Here is a 16,552-nt window from a genome sequence, read left to right on the forward strand (position 1 = left end):
TCCCTGAGGACAAGAGACACCTAGCAGAAAGACCCTTCCAAATTATTAATAGTGATAAAGTGACTTTTGAATTCCACCATTGCAAAAGGAAAGGAAAAAAACACCAGAAAGAACTCCAAATGCACAAAAAGGATCATAAAAATGAGAGACCATTTACATCTACAGAGCATAATAAAAATTTCATGCAGCTTTCAACTTTAAAAATCCACCAACAGACACACACAGCAGTCAAACCATTTATTTGTACTGAGTGTAATAAAAGCTTCAGTTGGCTTTCAGATCTAAAAAGACACGAAATGAGCCACACAGGGCACAAACCATTTACATGTACTGAGTGTAACAAAAGCTTCACTCAGCTTCCACATCTAAAAAGACACAAAATGGTCCACACAGGGTACAAACCATTTACATGTACTGAGTGTAATAAAAGCTTCACTCAGCTTTCAGCTCTAAAAAGACACATAATGATCCACACAGGGCACAAACCATATACATGTACTGAGTGTAATAAAAGCTTCACTCGGCTTTCACATCTAAAAAGTCACAAAATGATCCACACAGAGCACAAACTATATACATGTACTGAGTGTAACAAAAGCTTCACTCAGCTTTCAACTTTTAAAAATCACAAGATGATCCACACAGGGCACAAACGATATACATGTACTGAGTGTAATAAAAGCTTCACTCGGTTTTCAACTCTAAAAAATCACAAATTGATCCACACAGGGCACAAACCATATATATGTACTGAGTGTAATAAAAGCTTCACTCAGCTTTCAACTCTAAAAAGACACAAAATGATCCACATAGGGCATAAACCATATACATGTACTGAGTGTAATAAAAGCTTCACTCGGCATTCACATCTAAAAAGACACAAAATGATCCATACAGGGCACAAAATATATACATGTACTGAGTGTAATAAAAGCTTCACTCAGCTTTCACATCTAAAAAAACACTTAATGATGCACTCAGGGCAACCATTTACATGTACTGAGTGTAATAAAAGCTTCACTCGGCTTCCATATCTAAAAAAACACTTAATGATACATTCAGGGCAACGATTTACATGTATTGAGTGTAATAAAAGCTTCACTCGGCTTTCAGATCTAAAAAGACACAAAATGATCCACATAGGGCACAAGCCATATATGTGTACCGAGTGTAATAAAAGCTTCACTCAGCTTCCACATCTAAAAAGACACAAAATAGTCCACACAGGGCACAAACCATATACGTGTACTGAGTGTAATAAAAGCTTCACTCAGCTTTCAACTCTAAAAAGACACAAAATGATCCACACAGGGCACAAACCATATACGTGTACTGAGTGTAATAAAAGCTTCACTCGGATTTCACATCTAAAAAGACACATAATGATTCACACAGGGCACAAACCATATATGTGTACTGAGTGTAATCAAAGCTTCACTCGGCTTCTATATCTAAAAAAACACAAAATGATCCACACAGAGCAACTATTTATATGTACTGAGTGTAATAAAAGCTTCACTCTGCTTTCAGATCTAAAAAAACACAAAATGATCCACACAGAGCAACTATTTATATGTACTGAGTGTAATAAAAGCTTCACTCAGCTTCCAGATCTAAAAAAACACAAAATGATCCACACAGGGCAACCATTTACATGTACTGAGTGTAATAAAAGCTTCACTCGACTTTCAGATCTACAAAGACACAAAATGATCCACATAGGGCACAAACCATATACGTGTACTGAGTGTAATAAAAGCTTCACTCAGCTTCCACATCTAAAAAGGCACAAAATAGTCCACACAGGGCACAAACCATATACGTGTACTGAGTGTAATAAAAGCTTCACTCAGCTTTCAACTCTAAAAAGACACATAATGATCCACACAGGGCTCAAACCATATACATGTATTGAGTGTAATAAAAGCTTCACTCGGCTTTCACATCTAAAAAGACACATAATGACCCACACAGGGTACAAACCATATACGTGTACTGAGTGTAATAAAAGCTTCACTCAGCTTTCAACTCTAAAAATCCACCATCAGATCCATAAAGCAGTCGAACCATTTATGTGTATTGAGTTTAATAATATCTTCACTGAGCTTTTAACTGTTAAAAATCACAAAATGATCCACACAGGGCACAAACCATTTACATGTAGTGAATAATAAAAGCTTCACTCAGCTTTCAACTCTAAAATTCCACCAACAGACCCACACAACAGTCAAACCATTTATCTGTATTGAGTGTAATAATAGCTTCACTTGGCATTCACAAATAAAAATGCAGAAAATGATCCACACAGGGTACAAACCATTTACATGTGCTGAATATAATAATAGCTTCACTCAGCTTTCATATCTAAAATGTCACAAAATGATCCACACAGGTCACAAACCTCAAACCGTTTACATGTACAAACCGTTTACATGTACTGAGTGTAATTAAAGCTTCAATCAGCATTCAGTGTAAAAATTCACCAAAACATTCATATCAACAGATATTTCCTGCACTCTCAAATAGCTGCATTAAATCCCAAAATTGCTGCTGGAGGCCATGGCAGCCATCTTGTGAGACTGCCTCTGAAAGTCATAGCAGCCATTTTGACTTGTGACACAGGCTGGGCAGAAGCGATTGGGGATTGAGCTGGTCCGCAACATGCCACTAGATCACCAGAGCAGTTAGGTAAACTGAGGAGCAGTTTCAGCATTTGGAGAGCGCTTATGTTTGGAGAGAAGAGAGGAGGATACTCGCAGACCAGAAAAAAAAATTTGTTTTCATCTGGAAATGCTCTGTCATTTTTGATTGAAACCAAAACAAAGCCAAATGTGCATTTCGGCAGGGGTTTGGTGACAAAGCCAAACCCAAAATTCAGTCGGCCTCTAGTTGGCCTCGGTCTGAACCACCTTTATTTCTACGTATTAGGCCAGAAGAATCAAACCATCATTAATGCTTTGCAGCAGAACCATAGACCTGTCACTTCTGCCAAGGTCATGCTGTTACAGTAGAAGTATGAATATGGACATTATTCTTTTAAACTCTTTATCTATTTATAAACTTTCTCACCTGCTTAAACCTAAGCGGTTTACAAAATACAATCATAAATATGACAAGTACATAATCAGACAGTACATTAGTAAGGTTCTCTCGTAACATAATTACTCAGTTAGTGAATGCTTCCAAAAATACCGTTTTTCCCTGAAAATAAGAGTGTCTTATATTCATTTTGGGCTCAAAAAATGCATTAGGTCTTATTTTCAAGTAAGGCTTATTTTTTTCATGTATATGTTCCATCTCTCCCTCTCCTTCATCCTAATTCTTCCTCTTTCCTTTCTCTCCCCCACATGTGCAACATTTTTCCTCCTCTCACCCATCCCGTTGTGCCTTCCCTCTGCAGCATTTTTCTATCCCCCCCATCCCCCTGTGCAGAACCCTTTCCCAGCTTCCATCCCTTGTGCGGCAGAACCCTTAAGCATCCACCCCCGCCACCCAGCCATACCCCACTGACCCTCCATCCTTCCGTCCCATCTGAACCTCGCCGACTAGCCATAAATACCTTCCTCCACAGCAGTGTCAGGCTGGAATCACTTTAAACAAGCTGCTTCCTGGCATTCTCGCTGGGGAATTCCCTCTGCCGCATTACTGATGATGTCATCTGTAACGCGGCACACAGAAGGCCCTGGCGAGAAGGCCACAAAGCAGCCTGTTTAGAGTGCTGCTGGCCCGACACTGCTCTGGAGGAAGGTATTTATGACTCGCAGTCAGCATGGTTCATATGGGAGGGAAGGATGGAGGGTTAGCGGGGGTCCGATTGTTCGGCGCGGAGTCGGTGGGGGAAGTGCTGCTGCCGGCGAATCCAGGGCCTAGGGCTTATTTTTGGGGTAGGTTTTATTTTCGGGGAAACGTAGTTTTAAGTATCTTCTATGTACTATCTTCTAAGTACATGCTACAGTCCTGTTACTAGGGACTTTCTCAGTATCAAATTTAGCTATGAAGACCTCAAACGTGACAGAGTTTCCCTTATGTACAGTCAGTCATGGTAGCATTCCTCATCTGCCTTCTGTCTCCCATCACTGAGAACACGATTCATCTAACTGTCACGTGATAGTGAATGTCTGATTGGCTCTACCAGTGTTAGTGTACTTTGATTCTTCCAATCGGACAGTTTAAAGTGTACAGAGATTTGCATATTGGTTACTTGACCAATTATTTTTGTTCAGGGCTTGGTTAAGCGATATTTACAATTTGCTATTTTAAAAAATTATCACGCCATCTGAGTTAATGCTTTTTCAGTTTGGGACTCTTTAACCTGCTTTCCATCTGTCTATTTATTGGGATTTATTAATAGCATTTATGAAGAGATTCACTAGGTGCAGTTTAACATAAAACTTATAACTTTGTTAATCTAATATAATCTATTTGTGTGTCACGCATACCTAGGCAGGCTCAAGGCGATTTACAGTGAGAAGAAGGAGAAAGCAGAATATAAATTGGTGAGAAAAAAGAGAGGGGAGAAGATGAGAGAGTGACATCTAGCTAGGGGGGAACTAAGAGAAATATTAAAAATTAGGTATCAAAGAGAAGGGTTTTCAGGGGATTTTTTTCAGAATGTAGTGTGGCTAGGCTCTGTTCTGATTGTTTCTGCGAAGTCATTCCAAATTTTCACTCCTAGGAAGGTTAGCATGGCATGATAGATATGCTTGTATTGGAGATTTTTTGTAATTGGGAGATTAAGTTGTATCCTGGGAGATTACATTGTATCCTGGTTTTAAGAAAGATTTGGACAAGTTCCTGGAGGAAAAGTCCATAGTCTGTTATTGAGAAAGACATGGGGGAACCACTGCTTGCCCTGGATCGGTAGTATGGAATATTGCTACTCCTTGGATTTGGCCAGGTACTAGTGACCTGGATTGGCCACCGTGAGATCGGGCTACTGGGCTTGATGGACTATTGGTCTTGCCCAGCAAGGCTGTTCTTATATAAGAAATTCAAAGAAGAAAGCATAATTTCCTACGCAGATGACATTTTTTCCATATTCCCACAAACAAAAATCAATCGGACTTATCCAACAAAATCTCACACAATATAGAAAGAATCCAAAATTGGGCAACAACCAACAAACTGAAACTAAACACAACTAAAACCAAAGTTCTATGCTTCCACACGGCCCTGCAAACGGAACCAACAAGCATCACCCTTCGATCAGGCGAAACCCTCTCCATAGACAAGTCCTCCAAAATCCTAAGTTGCATACTGGACCACTCTAACCATGGAACCTCAAATATCTAGTCTCCGAAATAAATCCCTCTACACCCTGGGACAACTAAGACTAATCAGACTGTACGTTCACCAACACCACTTTGCCTTAATCGTACAACTGATGATCCTACCACAATTGGACTACTGCAACTCCATCTACATGGGAATCAACACTGCTCTAATTCACAAAATGCAACTCATCCAAAACACTGCCATAAGACTTATCTTCAACCTGAGAAAATACGACTCAGTCACAACCTTCATCAAACAATTGCACTGGCTACCCATCCCATCACGAATAACATTCAAAATATCTTTCATCATTCACTGCATACTTTATGGAAATTCTGCGGCCCCACTCATCCAGCTCTTCTCAATAGTGTGGTCTACTTCTCGCAGAACCCTCAACTGGATGCTACTAAATCTCCCATTCACAAAAAATCTTCACTACAAACGAGTTTTCCACTCCATGCTTACCTTTCTAGGAGTAAAAACTTAGAATGGCCTTACAGAAATGACCAGAACTGAATCTTGATACATCATCTTCCGAAGAAAACTGAAAACCCATCTGTTCAACACTTAATCTCCTTTCCCCTCTCCTCTCCTTTCCCCTCCCACCTCCATTCCCCCTCTTTTCTCTCCCCTTCCTATCCCTACCTATCCACCTCCCCTCTCTCCCCCTCCCTCCCCATCCTCTCCTCTCTTGCCTCTCTTTACAGTCGCCTTGAGCCTGTATAGGTATGAGCGACGCACAAATAGAAGATTAGATTATTCTGTTGAAGATTCTCTGAGAAGTTGACCCTGCCATTGTGAAGAGATGGATAAGCGGAGCTACTGAATGTCCATGGAGTAGGTGATGAATGATGCATGATATTTTGAATTTTATTCATGATGTGATGGGAAGCCAGTGTAGCTGTTTGATGAAGACTGTCACCGAGTCGTATTTTTTCAGGCTGAAAATGAGTCTTACTGCAGTGTTTTGAATAAGCTGCATTTTGTGAATTAATGCAGTATTAATTCCCATGTAGGCAAAGTTACAGTAGTCCAGTTGTGGTAGAATCATCATCTGTACTGTCGGGGCATAGTGATGCTGATTAAAGTACGGTCTGATGAGTCTTAATTGTCTCATGGTGTACAGGGATTTTTTCTGGAGGTTGGAGATTTGTGGTTCCATAGTAAGCGTGGAGTCTAGAATGCAGCCTAGAATTGTGGAAGTTTTATCTACTGTGAGAACGTTGCTCGACTGAAGGGTGATACTTGTCGGTGCCCTCTGTTGAGCAGTGTGGAAATAAAGAACTTTGGTTTTGGCGGCATTTAACTTTAACTTGTTGATTGTTGCCCAATTTTGGATTCTTTCAATGTTGACTGAGATTTTGTCGGCAATGTTTGATTGGTTGTTGGTTGCATGAAAGAGAAGAAGAATATCGTCAGCATAGAGCATTATGCTTTCGTCTTCGAATTTAACGTTTCCCAGGGATCTCATGAAATATTGAAATAGAATGGGGGATAGTGGAGAGCCAAATAGAAACAGAAATACAATAAATAAGGTAAACCTGAAATCAGCAAATTGAAACCTAAAAATAGGATTACCATGAAACAGTATAAAAAATATACACATTTTACGGCACTGAAATTCAAATAACCAATATAATACTAATTAAACACCTAGTAAGCACACATTAGAACATTCATGTAACTTAGATATGATGTTTTCTACAACAGAGCTGAACATATAGCCGAGAGACCAAGCGCAGATAAATAAATGAGGACAAGATGAGATAAACAGATGGGTGGCTAAACTCGAGGCAAGTTCTTTGTATAGTTAAACAAGATAAGAGGACCTGGTCTAAGTTACAGTGTGTTAAAAGCTAGTCTAGGTGCAGAATGAGGGTAAAGTCAGTCACCCTCTGTATTAAGACTTGGGAGGAGAGCCAGGCTTTCACCTGCTTCCTGAAGTAGAGTTAGTCTCGAGTTAGACGTAGTGTGGGCCTGGATTAATTGGAAATAATTAGGCTAATGTATGTATCTGTCACCCCACAGTGATAGTTTATTGTGCATCTGCAGAATTGAGGAAGTGGGAGACGGTTGAGACAACTTGGATGTAGGGCTAGTCATGGACACATCAAAATAAAGGGAATGGGACTTGCATACTGCTTTGTTTGGTTACACATTCAAAGTGGTTTACATGTCTATAGGTACTTATTCTGTACCTAAGGCAATGGAGGAGTAGGTGATTTGCCCGGGGTCACAAGAAGCAGCACTGGGTTTTGAACCCACAGTCTCTGGGAGCAGAGGCAGCTGCTCTACCACTAGGCCATTCCTCACCTAGGCTTTTGAAGGGTTATGACTATGCTTTGCTTACCTACAGCAGAATTTGCAATATGGAAGTAGGCCTAATTAGGGCTTGCAAGAAAAGGAAATATAAGCTGAGACATCTGTCATAGGGGGTTCACCCCTGTCCCCTTCTCTTTGTAACTTTATGCTCTGAAAGGTGTATGATTGTTAGTGGTGGGGGTCAGACCATTTATGTACAGTGTTCCCCCAGTCGTTTGCAGTCGGCGGTTCGCGGTCCTGGTCATTCACGATATTTTCCAACCGCGAACCGCCACAAGGAGAGGGCAGGAGAGAGCAGCCGGAGCGCCGGCGAGTGCAGGAAATCACTCACAGTATACTCCGACCACCTCTTCCTGCACTAAGCTTTGACACGCAGCTCCTGATTGGATAAGCCCTGACTTAGTGCAGGAAGAGGCGGTCAGAGCATACTATGAGTGATTTCCTGCACTCGCGGCGCTCCGGCTGCTCTCCTGCTGCCCTCTTCAGTCTCCCTCATGAAAAACCATATTTGCGTTTTATCAAGATTCTGGGGGGTTCCTCTAACGGAATATCGGGGGAGTACTGTACTTAGTTGGCCCAGAAATAGCTAAGAAGAAAAAACAAATTTAAATTGAATTAGGCTGGGCAGACTGGATGGACCATTCGGGTCTTTATCTGCTGTCATCTACTATGTTACTATGTTAGTTTGCTTGTATACTAAATAAAGAAGAAGAAGAAAAAAGGATATGTGTGTGAGTGATTATCTATAGTTATCTTTTGTGTTTCTACCCTGAGAGATTGGTAAGTTATCTTGATGTAGGCGAGTTGTAGCTTCTTGCTGGCACAATGAGAGACGCTCCCTATATCTTGGTGAGCCAGCCAGGAGAGGATTTCACAGCAGCGGTGGAAGGACCCCTAGCTATCCTCTGCAACTTGTCTCACACTAACTCTACTTTCCATCTCTGAAGATTTTACAAGGTAAGTTTAAGGCTTTTCGTATATGATGTCTACTCTCTTAGAACATCTCATGACTATCCTCCAGACTGCATAGGTTCCAAAAGAAGTCTGTTTAAAATGGCACAGAGGGTCTCATCATTGGCCCCTTATTGGGTCCTTCAATATGACTGACTTAGATACCCTTAATGTCAGCTTGAAGCTGTTAAGGTAAAAAGTAGGCAATTCCATCAGAAATGGAGTACTTTAAGAGCAAGATGACTTTACCAGCCTAAAAGATTGTTGCGCTCTGAAAATTCTGCTTTGTTGAAGGCCAATGTTAATTCAAAATACAGTCAAACCTTGGTTTACGAGTGTTTTGCAAGACGAGTGTTGACTCGATAAACGAGTTCTCCAAACCACCATCGCCAGTGCTACCTGAATAGCTTCTCTGAAAGACGTATGCACCGAATTTCCCAACATGGTCAACTTGTAACCAAGGAAACCCTGAAAGATGATGATCTGCAAAAGAAAACTTTCCTGTCACCCTCCCTTCGAAACCCACCTCCAAATTCTCGTACCCTTCTTTTCGGCAATCTCCAATTGGTGGAGAGCGAGAGCTGGCGTCCGTACCCAGATGTTGGCTCTGCAGGTGCATGCACAGGCGAGGCATACCGGATAGCGGTGCAGGTTGAAAGTGGCACTCCAAGTTAAGCGGGAGGGTGACGCGGTCATTTACAACACAGCACGTGTAGGGGGAGTGAGTTGCACCAGTGGGCGTCAAGGAGGTTTGCAAGACAATCCTGTGCATGTCATAGAAGGAGGTTGGACCCATGAGCCACTTTCTCTCCTGCTGCTTTGGAATCCATGTCAGCTGCTTTTACGGTCCTATGCTTGGCTTCTTGCTGTTGCCATCTTATGGGTCCTGGGAACGGGCCTGGCAGGGTGCTCTAACCTGCGAGGATGTGTGGGCTTGCCAGCGAAAGATGAGGACACAGACGCCGTGGGCTGCTAATGCTTTTTCATCATCAAGGTGGATTGTGGAACAAATTATGTAAACATAGTAGATGACGGCAGATAAAGACCCGAATGATCCATCCAGTCTGCCCAACCTGATTCAATTAAAATTTTTTTTTTTTTTCTTCTTCTTAGCTATTTCTGGGCAAGAATCCAAAGCTTTACCCGGTACTGTGCTTTGGTTCCAACTGCCGAAATCTCTGTTAAGACTTACTCCAGCCCATCTACACCCTCCCAGCCATTGAAGCCCTCCCCTGCCCATCCTCCACCAAACGGCCATACACAGACACGTAAACCAAGGTACCACTGTAAGTTGAAACTTGTGCAGTGACCTTTTGTTGCGCTGGGGTGAAATGGAACTCGCTGGTAGAGCAGCTGAGAAAATGTGCTGTCGGAGAGACTTTAAGAAAACTCTTCAAAACTCAATTGTTTGTTAATGCTTTTTTATAGGGTCTGATTTGTCCTGATCGAGAATTAACCGTGAACTTAACTTAAATTTTGATGATTTGTCTCTCTTTTGTACTGTTTTTAGGGATTATGTATGTGGATATACTGTAAACCAGTGGTTCCCAATCCTGTCCTGGAGGACCACCAGGCCAATCGGGTTTTCAGGCTAGCCCTAATGAATATGCATGAGAGAGTTTTGCATATAATGGAAGTGACAGGCATGCAAATCTGCTCCATGCATATTCATTAGGGCTATCCGACTGGTCTGGTGGTCCTCCAGGACAGGGTTGGAAACTAGACCAGACATGGGCAACTCCAGTCCTCGAAGGCCGGAATCCAGTCGGGTTTTCAGGATTTCCCCAATGAATATGCATTGAAAGCACTGCATGCAAATAGATAGAAACATAGAAAGATGACGGCAGATAAGGGCTACAGCCCATCAAGTCTGCCCACACTATTGACCCACCCTTTTAAGTCTACTGACCCTCTTAAGTATAATTGTAATTATACTGCCACTCTACTGACCCTCTCTTTCAAGTCTATACCCTAGTGACCCTATCCCTTGGCATGACCCTCGTAGGGATCCCACATAGGTATCCCATTTGTTCTTGAAGTCTGGGATGCTGCGTGCCTCAATCACCTGCACTGGAAGCTTGTTCCAATGCTCAATCACTCTCTCCGTGAAGAAGTACTTCCTGGCGTCTCCACAAAACTTCCCTCCCCTGAGTTTGAGCGGATGTCCTCTTATGGTCGAGGGTCCCTTGAGAAGAAAGACATCATCTTCCACCTCGACCCGTCCCGTGATGTACTTAAATGTCTCAATCATGTCTCCCCTCTCCCTACGCTCCTGGAGAGTATAGAGCTGCAGTTTGCTCAGTCTTTCTTCGTACGGGAGACCCTTTAGTCCGGATCTCATGCATATTCATTGGGGAAATCCTGAAAACCCAATTGGGTTCCGGCCCTCGAGGACCGGAGTTGCTAGTGTCTGAACTAGACGGTATAGAAATTTTAAAAATAAATAAATTTAGAAACTGTGGGAGGCAGTGGCTAAACAGTATGATATCAATAATAATAATAATAACTTTATTTCTTCTATATTGCCATAATCTTACGACTTCTAGGCGGTTCACAGTGAAGAGAGCTGAACAGTCAGCGAATTACAGAATACAAATGGCGAGGATGATACAGTTCAGTCAGTGAATTACAGATTACAATTAGTAAAATACAATACAGTTAGTACAGTATACGTATTTCTCAAGTTTATCAGCATGGAGTTAATCGTTTAGAACTGATAACTGATTAGGAGATAACTCTGTTGAATAGTGCTGTCTTAATTTCTTTCCGAAATGCGACATAGGTCAGCCTAGCTCTGTTGATGGAGTTGCCTAGCCAGGTCTGCTGTTTGCTAGCTTGAGACTTCAAAGTTCTGTCCATAAAGGACCTGTATTTGCAATCAGTGATCCTTGGGTAGGCAAAAAGATTGGACTTTCTGGTTGTCCTACTGGGAATGTGTAGCTCGAAATGTGGTAAGAGATAGGCAGGGGCCATTCCCCACACCAGTTTAAAGCATAAGCAAGAAAACTTGAACGTTATTCATAGAAACATAGAAGATAACGGCAGAAAAGGGCTATAGCCCATCAAGTCTGCCCACTCTGCTTACCCACCCCCTGTCTATGCCCTAATGACCCAATTTCCTTATCTTGACCCTCGTTGGGATCCCACATGGGTATCCCATTTATTCTTAAAGTCTGGCACGCTGTCTGCCTCGATCACCTGCACTGGAAGCTTGTTCCAATGATCAACCACTCTCTCTGTGAAGAAATACTTTCTGGTGTCGCCATGAAATTTTCCGCCCCTGAGTTTGAGCGGGTGCCCTCTTGTGGCCGAGGGTCCCTTGAGAAAGAAAATATCATCTTCCACTTCGACACGTCCCGTGAGGTACTTAAATGTTTCGATCATGTCTCCCCTCTCCCTACATTCCTCGAGAGTGTAGAGCTGCAATTTGTTCACTCTCTCTTCGTACGAGAGACCCTTGAGCCCCGAGATCATCCTGGTGGCCGTCCGCTGAACCAATTCAATTCTGCGCACATCTTTACTGTAATGTGGCCTCCAGAGTTGCACACAGTACTCCAGATGAGGTCTCACCATGGCCCTGTACAACGGCATTATGACTTCAGGCTTTCGGCTGACGAAACTTCTATTGATACAACCCAATATCTGCCTTGCCTTAGATGAAGCCTTCTCCACTTGATTGGCAGTTTTCATGTCTGCACTAATGATTACTCCTAAATCTCGTTCTGCTGAAGTCCTAGTTAAAGTTTCTCCGTTCAAGAAGTACGTCCTGCATGGACGCGCCTTCATTGGTAACCAGTGTAGCAGTTTGTAGTAGGGGCTAACATGCTCGCTTTTCTTTAGTCCGAATATTAAGCGGACAGCATGTTCTGCACTATTCTTAATTTTTTTACATTTTTTTTAGGTAAACCCACATAAATGATGTTGCAGTAGTCCAATGACTGAACCAGAAGTTTAAAAGATAGAGGGTCAAAATATATATATATATTTTTTTTTAATTTGTTTATTGAAAATTTTTCAGAAAACAATACAAAATCTCAGAGGAATTTCTTTGTGCTGTATCCTTTTCTGACTCCTGATTGGTGTTCACTGAGGATGTTGAATATGTCTAGATAATTCACTAGTTCCATATTGACCAGTCCTTCCAGTAGTTTTGTGAATCAGGGGATACTTGCTATGGGTCTGTAATTGGACTTCAGTGCGATAGAGTTTTTCTGGTCTTTAAGGATGGGTGTGATCAGGATGTGTCCCATTTTCTCATGTTATGTCCCTCTGATGAGAGTGGTTGTTATCCAGTTAAATACATCCCTTTTAAACTCAGGTACTGCCACTTTCATGATCTTAGAAGGGCATTCGTCTAGCAAGCAGTTTGATTTGGTGTATTTGTGATCAGGCAGAGTACGGTACAAGGATTCAAACAGGGATTGGATGGATTCCTGAGGGATAAAGGGATCGTGGGATACTGAGGGAGGAGCTGGGATGTAACACAAGTATAGGAAGTTAACCAGGTAATGAGTATAAACCAACCTGGTCGTGCATGTGCAAGACCGGAGGGCTAGGACTTTGATAGGAAGGCAGGACTTAAATGAGAAACCAAGGTGGCAAGGGAGCCCCTTCTGATGATTCAGACAAGTCTTGACCTGTTTTTGGGCCACCGCGGGAGCGGACTGCTGGGCAGGATGGACCTGTGGTCTGACCCGGCAGAGGCACTGCTTATGTTCTTATGTTCTAAAGTGAGGAATTGATGCCAATTAGGGAGCTCAAAATGATCCCAGAGCATGTCCCACTCTTTCATGTGGTCTGAACTGGAATTCGAATTCGGGTGTGGGTGTAGGTATTGTTGCTCTTAAGTCTAAGATTTTGTTGTTGAAGTAGCTGGCCAGGGTATCAACCGATGGGATGCGTTCATTATTCTTTTTCAGAACCTGCGTTGTGTCTGTTAACCTATTTACCAGTTTAAACAGTTCTCTGCTATTTATTTTAGTTGTTCCTATTTTCTGAGCGGAGTGTTTTGAACGCTTTTCTTTTATCAGAGTTTTGTATTTTTTCATTTTTTCTTTCATCTTCCTGTTTATTTGTTTTAAGCCATGTTCTTTCTAGTTTTCTCAATTCCCGTTTAATAACTAGTAGTTCGGAATCGAACCACTCTTTTGATACCCTCTCTTTCTTTTCGTATGTTTGAATAGGTGCTATTTGGTTTAATACTTCCTTGCTAAACTTTCCGCATTCAGCAGGGAAGTCTTGTTCTTCCTCAATTTTGGGATGTAATTCGTAATGTGCCCAGAATTCAATTGGATTTATAATGTCTCTACTGGTGACTGTTTTCTTCTTTGTGTTTTTGCATATGTGTTTTGCGAAAGATTGTTTCTTTTTTCAGCGTAAATCAAAATTGCAAATATAATGGTCTGACCATATGCATTTCTCCCATGCTCCTATACAATATTGGATCTTTGGTTCAGGGATGTCTTTGTGTGAAAAAGTGACTATGTCTAGTTGATGTCCCTTTTCATGCGTTTCCTCCGTATCTGCTATTATAAAACCGAGGGTTGTTAGGAACGTATTAATTTCTGTCACTTCTGGTTTCCCCACTTGCTCTAGATGTATGTTTATGTCGCCCAGTAGCAGATTATACGGGCCCCTTAAGGTGTTAGCCGTGAGGAATTCAAATAATTTTTCTTTGGCTCTTGTCCATTTTTTTTTTTTGGGGGGGGGATATAAAAAAGTGTCATTGCTAATGATTCTTCCAATTCGGTGTTAGTGATTTTACAAGTTAGGATTTCCAATTCTTCTGTAGTTTTAAAATCGAAGCATTCTTTTAAGATTATTGTTAGACCTCCCCCTTTTTTCCAACTTCTAGCTAGTGGAATTATTTTATAACCCTGCGGTAACATTTCTTTCATTATAACATCTGTATCAGATACCATCCATGTTTCAGTTAGGAATAGGAGGTCTGGGTTCTTTTGTTCGATCCAATCATATATCACCTGTGCCTTGTTTCTCACGAACGGGCGTTCAGATAATATTCCTTGAAATTCTGATAGTGTGTTATGGTAGGAGTTTCTGTGTATTCTAACTTTTTTAAAATTATATTCTTGGTCTTGTTTCTGTGTGCTTTGGAAGGTTTGTGGGTGGTATTTGCCACGGGGATTTGTAGCTGACCTAGTTCAGAACAATCATATAAGAATTGGTGAGCACCCGATGGTTTGTTCGTCTTAGTTGTCCTATATCAAGAAAGGTGAACTGGTATTGGTTCAGGGGGCCTTTCATCGTTGCACCAGCATCTATAACAAATTAAATAAACCAGTGGTTCCCAACCCTGTCCTGGAGGACCACCAGGCCTGTCGGGTTTTCAGGATAGCCCTAATGAATATGCATGGAACAGATTTGCATGCCTGGCACTTCCATTATATGCAAATCCCTCTCATGCATATTCATTAGGGCTACCCTGAAAACCCGATTGGCCTGGTGGTCCTCCAGGACAGAGTTGGGAACCACTGAAATAAACTATTCCCAGTATTATCTTCAATTTGGTTACAGCTAGAGAATGACACGGTGGCGGTATACCCGCGGCCACCGTGTTTAGCCGCGGGTGACCCGCCGAAACGGGGAATGAAAACTAGCAGTCACTGCGGGGACGGGGACAAGGCCATTCACTGCCCCGTGGAGCGGTGAATGGTCTTGTCCCCACAGTGAGGCATGAAGGATCGCGTGGTCCCCGCAGCCACCACCCGCCTGCCCAATCGATCCTAGTGTTTAGCCAGCTCTCTCCCTTCTCCTCACCTTAGTTTGTAGGCTTTCTTTTTTGGCGATTCGCACACAATCAAAGAGCCGCGCACCCGCTGCTGCTCAGTTTCAATCTTCTGCTCTGACGCAACCGGAAACAGGAAGTTGCAGCAGAGCAGAAGATTGAACACTAAGCAGCCGCGGGTGCAGGTCGCTGAAAAAGAAAACCTACAAACTAAGGTGAGGAGAAGGGAGAGAGCTGGCTAAACACTAGGATCGATTGGGCAGGCGGGTGGTGGCTGCGGGGACCGTGCGATCGCTCGTGTTCCCGGCTCAAACTGGAAGGAGGGAGTGAAAGGGAAAAGGAGTCTGGGCCAAGGGGATGAAGACGGAAAGAAAAACCCACAGCAGGAAAGAAAGGGAAGGACAGGCAGGTGAGCCAGATACTAGAAGCAGGGGAGGGGGAAGAAAGAGGGAAAAAAGCTAGATGGGGTTAAAAAGAAGAGACACACTGGTATGGAAGAGGAAGATAGGGGAAACCTGGACACAGGAAGGTAACAGAAAGAGGGGAAATTATGTGCATGGGGCATAGGGACAGAGACATAAAGGGGACATGCCATGGGGATGGTATATGGACACGGGGGGGGGGCAATGGCAGATACATAGGGGAGATATTAGAAATGGGGAAAATAGGAGCACAGAAGCGAGATGGTTTGTGGGGATGGGACAGGGACCGAGCTCGCAGGCTCCAGTGGCTTGCACAAATTACATTGTAACGTGCCATGAAAATAAGAGGGAGGAAGGTAGATAGATAGGCCACGCGAGAGGAGCTGAAGGGTGGTAGAAAGGAACAGATGGTAAAGGAGGGAGGGAAGGGTGGTGGTGGAAAGGAATAGGACAGACATTGAAGGAGGGTGGAGAGGAACAGACCCTGAAGGGAAATGTGGAAGACAGAGTGGGAAGAAGACAGATGCCAGACTATGGGGGAGCGGAGGGAAGAAGATGGGTACTAGACCAATTGGGGGGGGGTGAAGGGAGAGGCACAGTAACAGCAAATAGAAGACGCAGAGAGAAGACATACAGTGGATGGAAGGAATTGAATGAGAAGATGTGGAAACCAGACAACAAAGGTAGAAAAAAAATTCAATTTATTTATTTATTTTTTGCTTTAGGATAAAGTAGTATATTAGTTGTGTTGATAAAAATTTATAAACAAAGCCCTGCCAGCTGAACATCTCTTTCTCTAGTTCAGCAGCAGGAACTTTGATTTATAAGAAAGGAATAA

The 16,552-nt window shown here is 42.6% G+C and overlaps 1 protein-coding gene across 1 annotated transcript; it reads left to right on the forward strand.

Moving 5' to 3' along the window:
- Positions 1-834: 834 nt before the first annotated feature.
- On the forward strand, positions 835-1,409 carry LOC117354979 (gastrula zinc finger protein xLCGF3.1-like; the record flags this gene model as incomplete). Its single annotated transcript, XM_033932937.1, has 1 exon — positions 835-1,409. A coding segment is annotated over exon 1 (525 nt), but the record flags the coding sequence as incomplete, so codon positions are not given.
- Between the last annotated feature and the right edge of the window lie 15,143 nt (positions 1,410-16,552).

Source organism: Geotrypetes seraphini, chromosome 2 (assembly GCF_902459505.1).
Source record: "Geotrypetes seraphini chromosome 2, aGeoSer1.1, whole genome shotgun sequence".
Lineage (NCBI taxonomy): Eukaryota > Metazoa > Chordata > Amphibia > Gymnophiona > Dermophiidae > Geotrypetes > Geotrypetes seraphini.